Below are 17,579 nucleotides of genomic sequence, written 5' to 3' on the forward strand. Positions count from 1 at the left end.
GAAAGAGCCACTCTCAGCAGTGTCCTCACACCATGGTCCACGCCAGGCTAGAGCCAGCCAGGATTATAGGCATACATAAATGGGCACATCATGTATATTTATTTATTTAGCCATAGGGCTTATACATTGGCTAGAGAGACAGAGAGAAGGAAAGTGAGAAACCAAGCATTGGGGGTGAGAGAGAATGGTTTTACCCTAATCTCTTGTCTTAATTTTTGTCCTAATTTTTGTTCTCTTGGGACTTTGAGTACTCACAAAAATGAAGCTGACATGTTTTTCAAGCCAAATAGTATGGGATTTGAACCGTGTAGTTGGCCATGTGGAATCCAGCTGTTTAACCTCCATGCCACCTGCTGACCTAGCTGTGATATGAACTCTTAAAGTAGCTTAGACATTTTGAAGAAAACTCATTATATACAGTTGAGGATTTTCAAGTCTTCCTCCTTCCCCCAGGACCTTTCTAAGTGTTTCCAAATTGTAAAGTCTTAATTCCAGGTTTTAAAGAAATGCGTGAATCTTGGGAGCAACCAGAGTTTTTGAATGAATGACTGTGGGCTACAGAATATTTTATTTTAAACTGTATTTTCCCTATGCAAAGTGCTGCCCTAAAGAAATTTGTAACACCTGTTAAACAGATCCAAGAAGTAGCCATAACAGAGTAAGGTAGATAAAATAAGTGGTTTAAATGGTTTTTCTGACTTAAAGTGAATCTTTTGTTTCTAGTGAAATTTTTGGGTCTCTTAATGCCTTCTAGATAAATTATTCTAAGGTTTTATCACTGTGAAAATATTTTTTTGGATATAAAATATACAGCCTAAGCATGTAATTGGCTTTATTATGGTTAGTACTTTACTTGCATTTTAAACTTGGTCTTCTCTTTTTTCTTTTATTGCCTACCTACTTGGTTAAATTAATATGGACATATTGAGAGCAGACAGTTGTTAGAGATGAAATATAAAAGCATCCACTAAACTTAACTGAAATACTCATATGTCATACTATATCACAGCAGAATCCAATGCTATTCTGCTATTTTTATTTTTAAGGCATCTTTCAACAGAAGTACATACTGACTTTATCATCAAAAGGAAGTAGGGACACTAGAGAATTGTTTAAATCCATTTTTTTTTTTTTTTTTTTTTTTTGCTATAGGGCACATGCCCTCGCCAGAAAGACAGAGAGAGACAGAGAAACAGAAAGTAAGAAATCACCCTCCAGGGTGAATGGCCACATCGCAATCTCTTCTCCTCCATTCTCCTCTAGGGATTTTGGGCATGTATGCACACGTGCCTGGCATGAGTTTAAGCCACTGGGTCCAAGATTTGAACTGTGGTTGACTACATGGGAGTCCAGCGACATAGCCATTATGCCAACTACTGGTCCCAGAATTATTTTTTTAAAGCCACTACAGATTATAGCATTTATTTTTATTTGAGAAATCTAGGTATTAGTTTTAGCACTTTCCCTGAAAATTTGGGCATTAGTGCTTTTAAGGCAATCTCCAAATAATTTTTATTTCACTGTCAAAATTATTTTATGAAATTATTGTGACATATATACATATATACTTGTCTTTTTTATAGTACTTCATAATGCTTTAGCCAATATAATAATGTCCATATTAAGATTATTAGCTGAAATATAATTGCATCTTTCATACTATTATACTAGTGAATAGAATTGAATCATCTTAATTCTTTAACCGATCTGAGAGTTGCCATAGACTAGAGCTTTAGTAGGCAGGAGATTGCCTCCCCAAATTTTTGGTTGAGCAGGTCTAGGATTGGGCCTGAAAATATGTATTTCTCGCAGTTTCCAGGTGAAGTCAATGCTGCTGACCACAGGACAACGCATTGAGAACCACTGTTCTACACAAACAACCAGAATCCTAACTCGTTTTTTTAAAAGGATTATTTATTTATTTAATACCATTTGTCATGATTAACTTTCAATTTGACAAAACAGAGACAAACAGAGAGAGAAAGGGGAAGTTAGAAAGCAAGCTGCCAGGTCTGGGACTTGAACCACAGTCATCCATGTGGGAATCCAGCATCTTTAACCACCACACCACCTGCCAGCTCGCCATACTTCATTTTTTAACAGAGGCTTTTCTCAGTGTTGCTTGTTCCTTTTCCCAATTAACCCATCAGAACTTAGGAAATGTACTAGTTGGTAGAGAAATAGTTAAAGGACCAGCAGTTAGTGTAATAATGGCTGTGTCGCTGGACTCCCATGTAGTCGACCGTGGTTTGAGTCCCAGACCCAGTGGCTTAAACTCACACCAGGAGCATGTGCATGCATGCCCAAGATCCTGAGAGAATGGAGGAGAAGGGATTGCGGCGTGGCCATCCCCCCTGGGGGGTGATTTCTTGCTTTCTGTTTCTCTGTCTCTCTCTGTCTGTCTGGCAAGTGCACCTCTCCTGCGTGGCACGGGCACACCCCCTAAAGAAAAAAAAAAAAAAAAAAAAAAAAAAAAGAAATAGTTAAAAAGGGATGCTAGCACTGAGTTTATACCAAGTATTACATCAAGTACTTTGAGAGAAGCACACCAATGAATAAATCAATCCCGACCTCAGTATGCGCCTTAGTCAGTTTGGGCTGCTATCACAGAATACCAGAGACTGGGGGGCTTATATAACATAAATTTCTTTCTCACTGTTCTGGGGACTGGGAAATCCAAGATTGAGGTGCTAGCAGATCCATTGTCTACTAAGGATTACTCTTCATTGTTTGGGCAATCCTCTCATTTTATCCTTACATAGTGGAGAAAGAGGAAAGGACATCTCTGTCATGTTTCTTAATGTAAAGGCACTAGTTACATTCCACGAGGGCTCTACCCTCATGACTCCAAAGGATTCCACCTCCAAATGCTATCACATTGAAGTTTAGGCTTCAGCATGTGAATACTGGGGGACACAAATATTTAGTCCATAATGGGACCTTAGCATTTAGTAGAGGGAGGAGAGGAAGTGGATAAATGCACACATATAGCCATAATGTATTGCAGAATGTAAAAGAAATAAAAGAGAAATAAAGAATTATAAACAGGAATGGCTAATGATTAATTAGTTTCGAGGTGATTTATGAAGTCTTCATTGAGCAAAGGGTAGATACTTTTATATTTTTATTTTGCATAGAAAAATATGTCATGACTTTTCTTTTTTCTTTCTTTTTTTTTTTTTAAGATTTTTGCCTTATGGCATGTGCAATCATTAAAGGATGAGAGAGTGACAGAGACAGTGAGAGGGAAAGTGAGAAATCACCCCCCAGGGGAGATGGCCATGCTGCAGTCTCTTCCCCTCTGTTCTCCTCCTTGGCTCTTGAGCATGCATTCCCATGTGCCCAGTGTGATTTTCAAACCACCAGGTCCAGAACTCAGACTGTGGTTGGCTATGTGGGAGTCTAGCAATGTAACCGCTATGCTATGTGCTGGTCCCCATCAGGACTTTTCTGACAACCCAATATACTGTTCTCTTCTGAATGGTATAGGTGCCTGTCTTTGTGATGATTTTTATCACTGTGAATAAAGTAATGAGGATATTGAACTGTAAGCATATTGAGTATATTGAACTATGCATAATTCATTCGTTTATATGTATAATGTTACACATTATATATTATATATTCATATATAATACATTTTATAATTATGAGCTTGTAATTATGTAACTATGCAATTATGAGTTTGGGTATTTTTCATCTTACAACTGTTATTTTTTATTGTGGGAAGAATTTAATTTTGAGTGGAACTGTTTAAAAATGGTTTATAGAAATACATTCTTTTTCTACTTTGGCTCTGACATTAGAATGAAGAAAGAATGTGAAAGTGAAAATTACTGTGACGAGAAAGAGAAAATGTGCGGTGTAATAAAACAGGGATTACTGTATGATAGGAAGTAATTGTGGTCATCAGCTTGCATCTGGGCTCAGGACTGAGCAGAATTGTATACTTGCTTTGCAGTCACTTCTCTCTAGTTCCTATCCTCACTCCTACATAAGCCTAATACTTACATGCAGCGTCAATTCTTTAAAACACTTTAACATAATCGTCCTACTGTACAGAACTATCTTTTGTAAGATCTATTTACTTACTCATTCTAATAGGCATAGACAACATTGTCATAGCTTTTATTTTGATAGGATTTATACTCCATTGGGAGAGACATATATTAAATACACAGATTTATCCATAAATATATTATTATAAATATTGTTAACTCTAAAAGCATGGTGCTATGGATGAGAAGAACACGGAAAGGAGAATTCAGATTGCTGTAATGAAAACTCGAGGCAGCAAATACACTATAAATGCAGGTCCTGAGGTAGATAGAAATGTTTTGCTAAGAAATGAAATACAACCACTGTGCCTGAAGCACAGATATGCCGGAGAGACTGGTATGAAGAGAGATTGAGGGGTAAGCAGGGGCCAATCCTAAAAGACCCTGTAGGTTTTTATTGTTCGTTCATTGTATTGCACCAAATAGCTTTTAAACAATCTTTTCAGTTTCAGTCTTTATTTATTTGTTCGTTTGTTTACCACAAGGCATGTGCCCTCACCAGAGAGAGAGAAAAAGGGAGAGAGAAAGACAAAGCACCCCTTCAGTGGGGTGTGGTCTGGCAGCAATCTGTTTTCCTCTATTTCTCCAACCTGTGCGATTTTGGACTCTCATCAGCACATGGCTTATGTGTTTTCCTGGCCACCTGGGTTGGGATTCAAGTCATGATTGGCTCCGTGGTACCTGGCCCCCAGTGCACAGCACTTAACTGCTATGCTACAGGGCTGGCCCTTAGTCTTTTCAAATACATTAGTATAATAGTATAATACACTTTAGTATCCTTCTTTTTTTAGAGAGAAATTTTTGCTATAGGACATGTAAACTCACTTAAGAGACACAGAGAGAGACAGAGAGAGAGAGAGACAGAGGTAGGAAGCAAGAAATCACCCCTCCCCCCCAAAGGGGATGATTGCACCATAATCCCTTCTCCATTCTCCTTCTGAGATTTTGGGCACATACACACATGAGCCTGGCATGAATTTTAAGCCGCCAGGCCTGGAACTCCAACCATGATTGACTATGTGGGAGTCCAGTGACATAACCATTGCATCATCTGCTTTAGTACTCCTTACTTATTAGGAAAATAATAAGTAGGAGACTAACAGGTGGCATGGTAGGTAAGGCACTGGACTCCCACATGGCCAACCACCATTTGAGTCTCAGACAAAGTGGCTTGAAAATCACACCAGGCATGTGTGCCTAGAGTCCTGGGAGGACAGTGGAGGAGAGAGAATTGTGACATGGTGATCATCCTCGGGGGATGGGATGATTTCTCACTTTCCCTCTCACTGTCTCTCTCTCTCTCTCTCTCTGGTGACTGCATGTGCCCTAAACCAAAAAGAAAAGAAAAACCAAAAAAAGAAAAGAAAGATACCAAGCAGAAGACATTTAAAGGAAGAGAGGAGACATGTGACTACAGATACGAAAATCTGTATACTTCATGGTCACATGAAACACATAGCTACTCAGTTATAATCTTATGATCTGATGGAGTATGTTTTCCAAGCCACCCGGTCCGAAACTTGAAGTGTGGCCAGGTGGGATCCAGCACTTTAACTACCATGCAACCTGCTAGCCTATAAATTTCTTTATATACTGTATAGAGAATAGGATCAGAAGAGAAAAGAAAATATAGAGAATAGGATCAGACTTATTCAATAAAAATAAACAACTTCTACATAGTATCTCTCATATCAGGATGACTACACCTGATGTGGAGTTAGAAAATTTGCAAATCTAGGAATCACAATTCCATGTGTACCATTAGCCCATTGTGTGTGTGTGTGTGTGTGTGTGTGAGATTTCCGGAGTAGGTCATTTCATCTCTTTATGTATGATAATCACGATTATTTGAGGGTAAAAATGAGAAAACACACTGGAATTGAAAAATAATTATAAAGTAATCTATTTAAGTGTTTTCAAAAAAGCACTTAAAGTATTTCCAGGGTCTGTCCCTGTATCTTGGTGTTTAAGATGAGGCAGATCCCACATAGCTTACTGCAGTTAAAATCCTGGCTCTGGTGACTCAGGAAACACTGGCACGTGTGCTTGAGTGCCTGAAATCCTGACAGGATGGAAAACTGGGGAGAAGGGACTGGAGTGTGACCACATGCCATTGGAGAGTGCTTTCTCTCTCTCCCTCACTCTGTCTCTCTGGCAAATACACGTGACCTCCAACATTTAGAAAAGGAAAAAAGAAAAAAAATCTCCAGACTAAAAACTTGTAGATTTTGGCCAGTTGCAATGGTGCTATGGTAATGCAATACTCCACAACGCTGAGGCCACGAGGGAGGGTCTCAGATCTGTGTCCTGCAGCCTCCCTCTGAGCATCCATGTATATACTGGGTATGCAAGGGTGTGCCCATGACCCTGGTTGGCAGAAGCTATAGATGGATGTGGTGTGAGGACACTGTTGGGGATGACCCCACCCTACCCCCTCTCTGTCTGTCTGCTTTGTTTGTTTGTTTTTGCCATAGGGTGCATGCATTTAGTAGGGAGAGAGAGAGAGAGAGAGAGAGAGATGTAAATGAAGAAATCACCCCTAGGAGGGATGGCCACATTGCAATCCCTTCTTCTCCATTCTCCTCTTGGGACTTGGGCATGCAACCAAACACACCCAGTGTGATTTTCAAGCCCCAGGGTCCAGGACTTGAACTACGGTCAGCCATTTAGAAGTCCAGCGCTTAACCAGCACACTTAACCTGCTGGCACACAACCTGCTGACCTCTACCTTTCTTCCTCACGGAAAACATAAATGGATAAACCTTTTTTAAAAAAAACAGGTTGGGACCAGCAGTTGGCATAATGGCTATGTCGCTGGACTCACATGTAGTTGACTACAGTTCAAATACCGGACCCGGTGGCTTAAACTCATGCTGGGTGCATGTGCGTGCGTGCACAAAATCCCAAGAGGAGAGTGGAGGAGAACGGGTTGCGGAATGGCCATCACCTCGGGGGTGATTTCTCGTTTTCTGTCTCTGTCTCTCTCTGTCTTTCTGGTGAGTGCACATGCCCTATAACAAAAACCTCATAAAAAAAAAAAAAAAAAAAAAAACTTAACAGGTAATTTTATAATATTATAGAGACTTTTAGACTGGTTTTCATCCTTTAATTTTTAAGGGTCATACTTTTTTATTGTATCCTTCACAAGTCATTATCTTCAACCCTATTGATATTTAAAAACGTATATATTCAGGATAAATAATTGATTCAGCTCTTCCTACTTCATTATTTAATAAAAATATTTGACATAAATGTTCAATACAGTTTTATACTCTTACGTATTACAATAAATCAATCAGGAGCCTAAGAACTGATTTTTTTCAATAATTACATGAAATTATTAAATTAACTACTTTTGTGTTTTGAAATTAGCCCAGATTAGTTATTTTAGTATTCTCTCAAATTTTCTTGGATTTACCTTTAGGGCTCCCCAGTTCCTTCTTAGTTTCTTGCCTGTTTTCTTTATACCCTGGAAACTGACATTCTTCGTATCGCCTGTGTGTAGCTCTCCTTGCTATTCTTCCTCAAGTACACACTGGGTTTTTTTTTTCATGTTTCTGTATCCTGAAGATGAACTGTTCTTACTATTTCAAATAACTTACACATTGCTCTCATATCTGAGTTCTATGCACTTATGTACCTTAACCGTTCTTATGTTTTCAATTCTATTGGGCCTTTTTTCTTATGTACGATCTCTCCATATTCATTAAATCATTTACAGAGCACAAACTTCTTTGTTGATGTTATTTTTTTATTTTTATGATTGCTTGAAAAATTACTGTACTTATCTTTAGAGTAATATAAAATTGGATACCGGGATTTCTGACTAATTATCTTTACAGTAGCAGTTCACTGGTTATTTTAAATTAGCTTAAAGGCTTATAAGAGGAATTAAAGAATAAATAGTTATTTTTTAAAATGCTATCAAAAGTAAAGATTAAAATTAATAACATATTCTTTTTTTAATATAACATATGTTTTTTTTTTCCGGGTAAAAATTCTCATTTATTCATATGTAACTGCTTTGAAATTTGTACCTTAAGGACAAAGAAAGGTCACCAGTCCCTCTAACTCCTGGTTCTTTGTCAAAAATGGACACAGTTAATGAGGTTTGTTTGGTACAGAACAAATTCTCAGACACAGATAGAGATCCTTTCAATGGAAACAAATTTGTTTGGCTTTACCAGGTTACTTAGCGATTAATAATAGCCTTGAGATGCAGGTCAGAAAGGTCATTGTACCAGCTTGCCAACACAATCTAAATGTGCAGCTAGCCAGCTCTGTGGGTGCAGAAGCCCCCAAAATACTATGCATAAAGTAAAACAGGCTATTTTCTGACTCCTTTTTTCATATTAATAAGCAATTTTCAAGAGAAGGGTGGCAAAATGGGGGCCATGCCACTCCAAGTAATTCATTTATTTTGCAATTTAATCTTATGTTGAAAAAAATTGCTCTGCTGCAATAGCATAGCTTGGTGATTTTTAAACGTCAGTGTGTTTCATAAGTAACCTTGCACAAAGTATTGTATTAGGAGCCTTTAACGGAAAATTGCAACAAAAATAGTCATAGACATTGAAGTAGAAAGGAGAATCTTTTATTTTTGGAATTTTTCCTTAATATCTTTGAGGAGAATGCCTAACTGAATTACTTAAAATTTTACTTAGAGAATTAGATATTGCATTACATACCAATTTAAAAAAAAATGAAAGGTATAGTTTCAAAACATTGTTTTAGCATGAAGAGTTGAATTTGTCCTGTGAAAATAAAAGATTTTGATTTTTTTCCATATTTGATAATCTTATTCTGTTTAGCAGATATTTTCACAAAGTACATTTAAAAGCTAATTTTTGTTTAAATTTCTTAGATATACACACCTATATGACAAAAAGTTTCATATTTTAATGAAACTTATTATTTAATTTATTAATTTTAATTTTACCTCTCACCTAGACTTTTATTCTAATTATCTATATAACTGAACAAACTGTCAACTTTTCAAGAGCAGGATAATATATGTAATCATACTGACATTATTTGAATTGTTAACTGAAGTAAACTTATAATAAATTAAGAATACATATAAAACCTGTCATTCTTTTTAAATGAGTCCATTAGTTAGTATACAAAATTAATTATATTTGTAAATAAAACACACAAATTTGAAGGAAATTAGTAGCTCAAATGCTTTTGGGATCTGTAAGTATGCCCAAAATAGCTCACTTTCAACCGAAGAAACATAATGTAAATAAATCACTTCCTTTATGTTTGATGTGAGCATTTTCTTGGCTATTGAATTAATTATAATAAGTAGGCATTTGATTTTTAAGACTTAATCACTGAAAAAAAATCATTTGAATGCTTTCTAAAGCTCACAAAAATGTATGTAGAATCTGCAGGTAAGATAGATTACACTGCTGATTTTGATGGATGTGGGTTAGGATCGTCCCTCCAAAAATCTGCTCGATCATCATGAGTGAAAGAATTAAAATATTAACAAGTAATATAAATAATGCAGATGGTTTTGATGCAGGGAGGCACTGGAGGAGTTTGCAGAAATGAAGGAAAGAGAAGAAAAGAAGGCTAACCTGGAAAGGGAAGAGAAGCAAAGAGATCACCAAGCCCGAAAGATGCATTACCTCCTCAGCACAAAGCAGGTTGGTCTACCTGTCCCTGACAGCTCCCTTAGCCACTTGGGCCTGTCCCTGACAGAGATAAAGTAGCAGGCTGAATGGGACATGACTTGTTGAAAAGATATCACAAAGACACTACTTCCAGTTCAATTTCGTGCTTCTGGGTAGGTGTGCGCAGGCACCATGACTTGTCTGTGACAGCAGCTTCAGAGAGGCGGCCGCTGCGACGCTGGCAGAAAGGTCCCAGTCAGCAGTGTGATCTACCACAGTGATAACACAACACGAAGGGCACAACCTCGCTTTCAAAACTCATTCTGGGTGGCTTATTGTTGTGTTGAGAATTAATCAAGAACTAACAAGTTATTAAGCTGTGGTGGTTTTCCTGCTTTCTCTTTCAATTGAGCTAATGTTGAGATTTAATCCGTTCCTCCACTCTTTCTAAATTTTGATGGAAGTTTCCAGGTAACGCTTTTAACAAAATTGTTTCAGCAATTACATTTCCATGCAGAAATATAAATGTGGAACTTAGAATACTTGGGAATCTATTTTCTTACACTTGCTAAAATGTCAACACCTCGAATTGTGGCACGGTCACTAAGGGAGAACATAATACATATTGAATATTCCTCTCCAAAAGAAACATGGTTACAAAAAGCATGAATTTGGGGGTTAAGATATGTTTGTTACTTGAACTAGACAGGAAACTAGCAATTTCTGCGTTTTTATGTTTGGTTACAAAACTTCAAGTTGAGTGTCATAGTTTTATCCAGATTCACATGTTCAACTTCAGGCCAGTGGAAGAGGGTGTGACCCCTTCAAATGCAAAATCATATTAAGTATTAGGCTGACTATGTACATTTAGAATATACATCTCCTGTCACTAGCCTCCACTGATAGTCTAAATACCAATTCTTTTCAATAATGCTATCTTTCAATTTACTTGTATTTGTAGAGCTCAGCTATCTTCATTTAACAGATAAGGAAACAAACTCAGAGCAATGATGTGACTAATTTACAAACTGAGAGACAGTAGTAAAAGATCTGATACTAAGACGTAGGTCTTTTGACTAAATACTTAGGCAATAAATTAAAAAATAAAAAGCCAAAATATTTTATTTTTACTATAAGATTCATAACAATGCATATATTTTACATGTATGATTGGTGAGCTACTTTTTTCATATAGAGTTCTAAATCAAAACCTCCTTTTAAAAGTATTTTTGACTTTAGTTATTAGTAATTTCAATTTTATGTAACTAAAGTTGCTATTAATTCCATTAATTCTTTAAATCCAATAATAATATATTCTCTAGAATACAGTTACTGATGTTGGTATGTATGGGCCTCTATATACTTTGAATCTTTGTTAGTGTGATTTTTAATTGTGCTATTTGTACTTATGATGGCTCATGTATTAGTGAAGGACATTTCAAAAATGGTGAAATCAGATTTTACTGAAATCTTTTAAATTCTGTTTTATCTAAGATTATTGAGATACTGAGTATGTAGTGGAATGATTTAGAAAGTCTATATGAAGAGTCAGTTATTTTACTCCTAAAAATGATAGAATAGCAAATATCCTTGGAGTGCTTACTATGTGCCAGGCAGTACGATAAACATGATATATGCATTTTTTCTTTAACTATTTGGATTTCATTTCAGGTTTAGAATTAGGCACCTGGTTTGACAAATTACTTTGCAAACCTAGCCAGGAAACTTGATTCATGAATCATAATGAATTTTTGAATAGTATTTCCATTTTGTTTTAGGTATACTTGTGTTAATGAATATAAGCTATCAATGCTCCATTCCAATTTTTCCCCTTTATACCATGCAGGATGCTGGTAATATCAATGTACATAAACTTCAGTTTAGTGATCCCTTGCCTTCAGAAGTCTTTTGCATCCAGTAAGATGATTACTTCTGAGGCACTGTGACCCAGTAAAAAGAGTGTGGGCACTACCATCAAACAGAGCTGAGTTGGCATTCACCTGTCCACTTAGGGTGAGATGTTAGAAGGTTACCTTGTTTTTTCTGAGCCTATGCTTCAGTTTGCACATGTGGGATAATGAAGCACACCAGGAAATAATGTTGTGAGGATCAAATGTAATATATTTAAAATTGCCTTTAGAGGGCATTTAGTCTAACAATCATATTATTAGAATTTAACCTGTTGAGGATAACGTTATGTAATTTCATTTTTTTACTATCATTCTCAACAACTGGAGGCATTCATTTTTCTTATTTCTTTGCTTTGCTTTCCTTTAGTTATTATCAACAGTTACTTAGAAATATTTTCTTCTCCCATTTGACACCTGGCTTCACAGATCTGAGAGCCTAGTAGGTGAAATTATGTTCACAAACCCCCTCTCTAAAGATGAATATTATGAAAATATAAGGATTTTAATTTGGGCCTAAAATGGTTGGTGTATTTTGTCATAGTGATCTTAGTATTTGATCACAAGTAAGTAGAGAAAAAGGAACAACCCTGTGAACTTACGCAGACACTTTGTGTGTGTGTGTATGTGTGTGTGTGTGTGTGTGTATGTGAGAGAGAGAGAGAGAGAGAGAACATAGACTAGTAGGATTACCTTAGTTTCATATGTTCATTTTATTCAGGTTAGTTGTACTGATAGGATGGTACTGGAAAGTTCATGTTGTATTCCTTATAACTCACCAGATTTGCTATATTTAGTTTTAAATCAATATTTTTCATTATGTCACTAAAAAGTTAAATATTAAAATGATATTACAAGTCACAACTATAAACTATCTCCAACTAAACAAAAATTTTCAACACTAAGATTTAATAAAGTAAATATGAATCGTAAGTTTAATTCATCAGTTAATTACCCCTGATGGTACAGGTTTGAGTACTTAGCATCTACTAGTATGTGCTAGGAATTTGGTGGACATAAATGTATACTACAAGATTGTCAATCACATTGAACATTCGGTCTATCATTCTAAGGTTAAGCAATTGTTTTTCAGTAACGAAAATGGCTAACTTTCTATTATAGCTTATATTAACAGCCATTTATATATATTTTTTTGAATTTTGCTGATATAATTTTCTACTTTATATTATTTTAATGAAAAACTTTAGATACTTTCCATAGTCCAAGAAAGACTCAAGAGAATGAAAGATACATACTTCAGTCTGAGTGGTGTTATTGATCTTCTCAGTATGAGTTAGCTGTTGGAGAGAAATTAAACTGTAGATTTCAAAATATTTCTTAGTTGTTTATAGAGAGTTTTTAAAATTTGTTAGCAATATTTTTTATTTCATTTCTTGTTTCAACAATTTTGATTTCAAATGAAATTAAATAGATATTTAATTACAAAATAAAAGACAAACAAGAATATTTATTTTCAAAGACTTGTGTATCAGTATTAACTTTAAATTTCTGCAGATAATTTGAAAATTTACCAAAAAATATTCAACTATAAATGATTTTTATAAGAATATATTAGGATAGGAGTAGTTTTGTTGATCTGCTTAACAGGACTAAATCAAATAGCATTTTTAGTAAAGAAACACTATTTTTATCAGTGATTTCAATAACTTTAGGATGATGTTAATAGTTTTTAGAATACTAATTTTTACATTAAATTTTCATAGTTCTATGATAGCTTAACTCAAATGAGTAGAAATAAGACATTAAATCACACAGATAGTATTTCAAAATAAATGAAAATTTCATAAGCTAAATCATGTGATAATGCACTAATAATTTTAATACAATTATGTTGAAGTGTCAGTATGCTTATACATTGAGAGCAGAGTTTTAAAGTAAGTTTTAGACCTATTTTTAGTTCACATCTGGTGTATATCTTTAAATAGTTCACATCTGATGTATATCTTTAAATAGTTCCAAAAGCTATTACTAATTTTTAATGGTATTAATTATCTCATCTTTATTCAACCAAATATGTTATCACTAATACGAATTACACAAGTAAATAACTAATATTGCAATGAGTGAATTAATAGACCCCTCAGGGTTTTATTAATTAAAAAGTTCAAATCATATTAAAGCACCTTTCCTATATGTTTATTTCAATCAGAAAGCTGAACATGGTAACTTATTTGCATAAATAATCAATCACCATTTAGTAGTAGTAATAAGGTTAATTTGTTGCTACAGACATAATAGGATTAGTCAATTATATTTCCCAGAAAATGCTATTTGTTATGCACCCCATCACCTGTAAAACAGGATTGGGTTTAGTGCCCTTATTAAATGAACACATCAAAAAAAATCTTTGTCCCTGTAAAAGTTTTATAAAAGGAAAGCTAATTTTAGGTGATTTGAATAAAGTAAAAATGCAAGCATGGCATCCATTTGTAAATTTAATTTATCTTTCTGCGAAGATTGATTATTTAATAAAGTTATTTATTTTGATTCAGTAACCAGTCAAACTAAATCTAACACATATAGGACATACTTCCTTTGAAGAAAATCTCATTTGCAAATTTGTTTTATTCCAAATAAACTGACTTTCATTCCCTTGCCCTTGTTCTTGGGTAATAAATTATGTTGTCTGCTCCACCTACTGGTAGATATATGCAAAAGCCTATTGTTGGCATTAGTGAAAAACACTGCCTCTAAAATGTCACAATTTGTAAGAATCCTGAACATCGTCGGAGTTACAAGCACAAATCTAAAATTTAAGATCCAAATTACACAAAGCCAATGTTTGGAAATATAGGTTATCACATAGAATTATACACAGTAATACTTACCCGATGACTGAAAATGTTACCCTGTTTCTCATTTTTATAACAAAAAAGATAAATAAAAACAAAACATACAAATAACTCAGTATAATCTTTATATTTTACTTTTGTTAGACATTTAATAGTTTACAAGTATTCAATTTAAAAGTAAAATAAAATATTTTTAAATTTAACTGAAAATGTATACTTGTACGGTGAAAATAATTTCATATCATCATTTATGTAATAGATTTTTGTGTTTTTTCTGTAAGTAGGTAGGAAATTTTTTTATTTGGACACTAATGTAACTATTTTCAATTATTTAAGATTTTTAAAAGACCTTATATAGTGATGAATAGTGATTAAGCTTTACTTTGAATTATTTGCTTTTTGAGAGAAAATTATTTTAGCTACTTAAAATAATCATATCAAATCACACTGTATAGGTAAAGAACATATATTTCTTGAAAAATTAACCTTGATATCTCCATCATTCATTGATAGTCTGTTGATAGGGAATACATATTTATAAGACGACAAGTAATTTAATGTGAGAACAATATTTAAATTAAGAAATACTTGATTCTCCAAACCACATATTACTTTCAACTCTATCTTCCCAGTAAAATGGAGAGAGTGTGTGCTTAAGTACTTCTTTGTTTTCATTTTGAGATGATGAAATCATAGAAAACTGGCAGACTTTTGGTGTGTACCTGCCAGCATTTATGTGTGTTGGTGTATCTTTGTGTAATATGTCTTCATTTATGTAGTGCATTTGGAAAGTATCTTTGGAGTGACATCTCATAAGACATCGTCCTTAGCCATTGGTAACCACAACAATAGTAGGGAAACTAAAGTGAAATGAAAATATATTAACGTCTCCCTGTGTTAGCAGGTAGTGTGGAGGTGGGGGCAGCTGGATCCCACATGCGGACTGTGTGATTACAGTGCTGGACCTGGTGGCTTAAAATTCACACAGGGTGTATCTGTATGCATGCCTAAAATCCCAAGAATAGAATGGAGGGGAAGGGATTGTGGCCTGGCCATTTCGTCAGGAGGTGATTTTACACTATCTCATTCTCTGTCTCTCTCTCTCTTTGGAGAGTGCATGTACCTTATAAAAAATACTGAAAAAAAAGTAATGATTCTCTCTGGAGTACACTTTTAGGCCTCCTGACCCTTATCTCAAAACCACTTTTTCGATTTCAAAAACATTAATTATTTTTCTTCCTACTTTCTTATTTGGATCTTTTCTGCTTTCTTTTGTGTGTGTGTGTGTGTGTTTGTATGATATACATGCAAAGGATACCTGTCATGCTACTTATAGCTGTTAATAGTACCATTATCTCCACTGTACTGAATATTATGTTTATGTCCTTCATGAGATGATGCGAACTAATTTAGAGGTTTGGTTTCCTGCTTCAATTTTCATATGGTCTCCTGCTTCAGTTTTCAGACTTTTCTTTTTTTTGTATGTGCTCTTTATTCTCTGATTTTCTAAACCAGTCTCTATTTTAAACAATCAATGGCTATAAACTCTTCCCAGTTATACAAGTTTTTGAAATATTCAACTCTTTGTTTTCTGTGTAAATTCACCAATTACTTGCAATTTATAATTCCATATGTCTTTCAAATAAATCCCTTCCAGTCCATTTCCTGAACACTGAGCAATATGTAAGTCTCTAAAACAGTTTTATTTCGACCCTTTAATTCATTCAGTATATTTGCCAACATCAGATAAATCTTCTTAAAATAGAATTTTTAATTTCATTTTTCATTTTTGTTTGTAAACCACCAGAGATTCCCTGTTGTCCATAGGATAAAATCCTCACTTTTTTAGCATAAGCATTCAAAGCTCTTCATAATCTGACTCCACTGTACCTATTCAGTTTATCTTTCTTTGTTCCTAGATTTGACTACTCTTATATAGTCCAACTATATATCCTAGAAAAATTAATAATAAGATCATATTGAGGACTCTGTGTGTGTGTGTGTGTGTGTGTGTGTGTGTGTGTGTTTGTGTGTTAGGATGTGACTTCTTGTGCATATGTGCCTTGTCATATTCTAGAACTTCAAAAACCTCTCCTCTACACCTCTCCAAAAATTGGGCAACATTTCTTAGGCTCAGGTTTATTTTGAATTTTACTATTACTTTACCATTAAAAGTGAATTTCTTGGAACCAGCAGTTAGCGTAATGGCTATGTTGCTGAACTCTCGTGTCGCTGACTGCGGTTCGAGTCCTGGACCAGGTGGCTTAAACTCAAGCCGGGCATATGTGCATACGTGCCCAAGATCCTGAGAGGAGAATGGAGGAGAAGGGATTGCAGCATGGCCATGCCCCTGGGGTTGATTTCTCACTTTCTATCCCTCTGTCTCTGTCTGTCTTTCTGGCGAGCGCAAGCATTTTATAGCAAAAACCTCTCAAAAAAAAAAAAAAGTGAATTCCTTTCTGGGACCAACCTATGACATAATGGTTATGTCCCTGTGGACTCTCACGTAGTTGACTGCAGTTTGAGTCCCAGACCCAGTAGGTTAGAACTCATATCAGGTGCTTGTGTGTGTGCCCAAGATCCCAAGAGGCAAATGGAAGAGAAGGGATTGTGGCATGGCCATTCCCCCCTGGAAATTGATTTCCCACTTTCTGTCTCTCTATCTGTCAAGTGCATGCATCCTACAGCAAAAACCTCTCTCTCTCTCAAAAAAGCTATTCATTTCTCCTATTAGAATACTTTTAGAAAGAAGACATATTAGCCCTTAAACTGTCCTTATTAATATAACTCAATGAAAAATAATATTACTAGATTGTGGACAACTTATGATAAGAGGAGGGAAGAAAAGTACATCCAGAACTCTGAGACAATACTCAGGGCATGAAGTCCTAAGAGGATATGAGTTTTGTAAGGGGAGAGTGAATCCAGGCATGCTAAAGGTATAAGGAACTTATGGGATATCTGGGGAGGAAAGTAGGTATTTATGACATGAAAAAGAACATTAAGAAGGCATGCGGGAGGAACTTGTCAATTTTGTCATTTTGCTTAGTTAGGTTCATTGCTATTTACTATTGGTTTTTAACTATATCACTTTGGGATACCTCTTATTTTTTTCCTACATCACACAGCATTCTCAACAACAAATTTTTATTTCTCGCATTACCAGCTACTTCACTATGG

The 17,579-nt window shown here is 35.1% G+C and overlaps 1 protein-coding gene across 3 annotated transcripts in view; it reads left to right on the forward strand.

The window, feature by feature from the left end:
• The window catches only part of SPATA17 (spermatogenesis associated 17), a 263,127-nt gene that overhangs the window by 93,126 nt on the left and 152,422 nt on the right, over positions 1-17,579 (forward strand). For all 3 annotated transcript variants that reach the window (XR_335619.2, XM_006155850.1, XM_006155849.2), the window contains exon 6: positions 9,589-9,712. Coding sequence is in view for 2 of the 3 variants with exons in the window: in XM_006155850.1 (XP_006155912.1) it covers positions 9,589-9,712 (124 nt within the window). In the remaining variant the exon portion in view is untranslated. The remainder of the gene's footprint in view (positions 1-9,588; positions 9,713-17,579) is intronic.

The sequence above is a fragment of the Tupaia chinensis genome, unplaced genomic scaffold, assembly GCF_000334495.1.
Source record: "Tupaia chinensis unplaced genomic scaffold, TupChi_1.0 Scaffold000473_1, whole genome shotgun sequence".
In the NCBI taxonomy this organism is placed as follows: domain Eukaryota; kingdom Metazoa; phylum Chordata; class Mammalia; order Scandentia; family Tupaiidae; genus Tupaia; species Tupaia belangeri.